The following is a 4,835-nucleotide window of genomic DNA, read 5'->3' on the forward strand; positions in this document are numbered from 1 at the left end:
CTTATTATATATCGATCGTGTAAATATATCGGTATATTTCAATAAATGGACTACTTTAGACCATTACTATTTGTATGTCCTTTTTTTATAATAAACATACACAAATATATAATGAACTATTACAGTTCTGAGAAAAATTGTAGCATTAAGAACATTATATTATCAATTATATATTTGTATTATCAACCTACCCATGAAAATACAGATTATAAAAATATGGGCTGTATCACACAGAACTTAATATTGTAGAAGATTCATCTACTTCAGAACAAGAACTATAATCCATACTATCATTATTGTCAAATATTGAATCATTACCTTCAGAATAATAAGCATACATAATGTTACGTTTTTTTCTACGTCTACTTGTGAAGGAGTGTTCAAAAGGGGTTAACTAAAAAATATATATATAAAAATGAAGTAATTTCATAATATTTCGCATTTTATAGTAAAGCATTCTTAACTAAATAAAAATATTAATATATACTATAGCATTTTACATCTACAAATATATTTTTTATTTTTACCCTATTAAAAATTTCGTAAGCAATTATTGAACCCAACACAGAAAAAAAGGAATAAATGGCAATTTTACTTATTGAAAACCTTGTTCGTTTACAAAATCTGATAAATTTCCATGGTTTTTATTCATTTCCTTGTGAAATTTACTCGTCGGTACTGTTGCATTTGTCATTGACACATTGATTTGTGTACCCTGTTCGCTGCCATGATTCTTTTGAAGAACACTATTTGGTGTTTCGCGAATTTTCTTAATGAACGACTGTACATATTCATTATATTTGGTCATGAATTCTGATGTTGATCTTTGAGATTCACAGTATACATATAAAATATTCTTATAACACCCATTCCAAAATGATTGAATATATATTTTAAATAATTCATACCATGTAAATATATTTCTTTGATCAAATAAGTGATAATATGAGTAAAAGTGATCTGCACAAATATTACTTTCTTGTTTTTTACATAATGGTTCAAAGGAGAAAAATAAAGGTAATCTGTCTTTAAGATAACTGGAATACATTTGACATGCATAATATGCATTCTTATTAATCTCATTTCTTATAAAATTATAATTTTCAATATAATAGAAAAAATTCTTCATTTGTATCTAATATATTAAAATGTTTTCCTTAAATAAATGCATATATGTGTAGTATATCTCTTTGTCCAGATTTACTCTATAACTACGATCTAAAAAGATTTGCCATATTCTTACTAACATGTTAAAAATTTTGTCAAAATCATTTCCCTTTTTATTGTCCTAAAGAATTTTATATACTTCCGAGTAAAACCAATAATTTACATCCAAACGGTGCTTCTTACGAAAAAAATCATCATTGTCATTTTGTAGCATTTCAATATTTTTTATAAGTTGTCCACAAGCTTATAAGCCAATCCTTGATCATTACTGTATGTGTTCAATACATCTTTACACAAATCGCTAATATTATTTTCATTTTTCTGGTTTATCAATTTTTGATAAAATACATACGAAGATAACACTTTTAGTTGAGGACTCTATAAATTGAATAAATAATATAGTATATATTTTGTTTTTTCACGAATATATATTATGAAATTTTCCATATAAATATATTTCAGTAATTAAAATCATTCAGAAAATGGTCCTAGAAAAACAAATTCAATTACTGCTTCTTCCATGTGTTTATTTGTCATTGTATAATAATTTATAATTCATATATGAACAAATATATTTTGACACTAAGCAATTTGTATTTTATGGCAATATGAGCAGTGAGTATATTCGTTATAAATACTTGTATATACTATTCTTAATAAATTACAAGTACAAATGTTTCAATATTTAAGAATACATTAAATGTTCTATTTAAAATTATATATATTAAAAGATGAAATATATGCTCTATTATTGCGCATGAATAACTGTATATTCTAAATCTATAACTTATAAGTTAATAGAGTCTTTAAAAAATATATAGAACTAAAATCATATTTATAACATAAAAAATGAGTTAATATAGTAATAAAAAAAAATTATTATATAATAATTTTCATAAAATATATATATATTTATTTATTTTTAGTCCCTTGTTACATATAAACATGTCTACTACTTTTGATCACTGAGTTTTTTTCTATATTTACATTCATTTTATAGAGTTCATTTTGTTGAAAATTATAAAACGTCGTTATCGTTTTTTTAGAGTTATTAATATTTTTTAGAAAAATTCTCCATGATACGAATTTCCCATAAATAATTAATAAATTGTATGTATATAATTTATATCATAACAAGTTAAATTTGTAACATTGAATAAAAAATAAATCTAAAATGAATATTAAGGTTATTTATGAAAACTAAATCAATTTTTATTCATAAATGTGTGTATCAAAAAAAAATGTATATATCGTAGAGTTTCTTTAATTTTTAATAAATATAAAAAAGTGCTGTATTCAATAAAATGATAATTCTCGTACACTACATATTAAATATATATTTAAGTTTAAAGTATTAGAGTTATTCTTAATCTCTCTCATTAATTTTTTACAAAATACATTTATCATTAGGTGTATGGTATTATTTATAATTTTCCTACAAATTTTGATAATTTATTTCTGTAAAATAAAATAAGAATGATTCATATAAATCATTTCATCACTGTAATATAGATCATTGTTTTTTTATATTAAATAATATATGTAAATAATTTCATATAGCATATAATATATTTTTAAATAATAATGTGTCTTAATAATAAAATCTCCTATATATATATATTCAAATTCTAAAAACATAAATATATAAATTTCTTTATATAAATATATTTTAAAAATATCGAGAGAATGTACTTTCAACAAATATAAATGTAATGTTAGTGCTCTTTCTATATAATATGCATTATTCTTATGAAATTTTATATTACATGTGCTTATATTTCATATCGTATATCAAATAATGTAATAGTTTAATAAAATAGCAAGCACAAATATATTATATATTAATTTCATAATACAAGTAATTTTTACGTTATTTTAGTTCAATTTCATTCAAATGTAATATATATTTTATTCTTAGTAGTACTTTTTTTATATTATAATGTTTGATTGTATTTTCATTCTTTAAATTGTAAAGAATATATAAACATGAATAAAGTATCACTCTCAGAAATGATTATATATTTGGCACGTAATATATTTACTGGTGTTATCAATATTATTCCCATTTAATATATAGATATATTTATTTAGAAATTCATTCTATTTACATATTATTTTATTGAAATTATACTGAATTATATATCATTCATATATAGAAAATATTTATCTTTTCATATAACCTAATTTTATCAATATTTTTTTCTAATATTTTTATCGTCTATATATAATTTTTTTTGATTATTTAATTACTTATCAATGTTATTACATATAATAGATAATATTTATATATTATGTATGATTTATCTTGTCTTTTTTTACAAATATATAAGAATTTTCATTTTTTAAATTTAATATATACCTCATGAGGCAAAAAAATAAATAGTTCTCTAAAATAATTATGATGTTTAAAAATTTTTTAGCGTTCATCGCATAATTATAACTTCAGAAAAAAATATATACACATGTATATAATCTATAAAATAAAACTTTAAGCATAAGAATATATCAAATTTTATAGAAATTTTAGCCGCAAATGCTCAAATGAAATGAAAAAAATAGGAAAGGTTTCTGTTTGCAGATATATTTACGTCCGTGTGATCAAGAGTTCATTAAGAATTTTTTGTTTGTATATATGTAATAAAAAAATGTAATTTATTAAACGAAACGTAGTACATAAATGATTTAAACAAAAGAGAATATATATTAGAACACATAAATATACATAATAAAAATTCAAAATAAACATAGATATATGAATGTTTACATTCTTTCGTATTTTTATTCTATCAGTTTAGCATAATCTATATAAATAAATATGATAATATATAATTTACATGATATAGAGAAACATTTTTTTCTTAGAAAAAATATAAAAATACGTATTATGTATAATAATATTACAAAAAAATATTATTTTTGTGTGTAAAACCAACAAAAAAGATGCAAAATAATTATTTTTAATGGATTCACAACTATGAATTCAAAATTGAAGTAATATTATTATTTAAATTTAGGTAAGCCTATTTGAAAATATTAAAGACTATCTTGTGAAGTAAATAATTATTTATTTTATCATTAAAATTAGGATTAATTTGTTTCATTAAAATTTTTTTTTGTTGTATATATAGTATATTTTTAAATTGTAAAATAAATATTTTAGTGCATACACATGCGATTTCTGAGAAATATTTTATTTTTAACACAAGTTTTTGTAAACATTTTGAAGAAAATTCCTTTATTTAAACATAAATTCCTAAAAATATCTCATCTAAATTTGTGTTAATTATACATTATTCCTAAATATCTATTCTTAACATCAATTATAATTAGCACAATTTAACGTTTTTTAATTGAAAAAAAAAAAAAATAATATTATTATTGCAAGAATTTTTTGCAAATTCAAAATTTTGTAAACTATATATTTTCACCTAATTTTTATAAATTCTAAATATTATTATCCAGGTTTTAATAATTTTACATAGAATATTAATTTACAGTGTTTTTTATGAGTTCTTTTTTTTTTTTTTTTTTTATATTATTACTGTCCTTATAATTGTGCAAATATTATAAAAAAAAAAAATGATAAAATAAAAAAAAAATAAAATTTTAAAAAAATATACATTGTAAAATAAAAAATTTTTATAAATAAAAATATAAAAAATTGAAAA

General features: G+C 19.6%; 1 protein-coding gene across 1 annotated transcript; it reads right to left on the bottom strand.

Moving 5' to 3' along the window:
* Nucleotides 1-226: 226 nt before the first annotated feature.
* PGO_002250 (variable surface protein) lies at nt 227-1,371 on the bottom strand (the record flags this gene model as incomplete). The annotated part of the gene is made up of 3 exons (XM_028691099.1): nt 227-394; nt 620-1,135; nt 1,351-1,371. 3 exons carry the CDS (start codon nt 1,369-1,371, stop codon nt 227-229), a joined length of 705 nt encoding a protein of 234 aa, XP_028546900.1.
* Between the last annotated feature and the right edge of the window lie 3,464 nt (nt 1,372-4,835).

Source organism: Plasmodium gonderi, assembly GCF_002157705.1.
Source record: "Plasmodium gonderi DNA, contig: Pgo-contig_239, whole genome shotgun sequence".
Taxonomy (NCBI): domain Eukaryota; phylum Apicomplexa; class Aconoidasida; order Haemosporida; family Plasmodiidae; genus Plasmodium; species Plasmodium gonderi.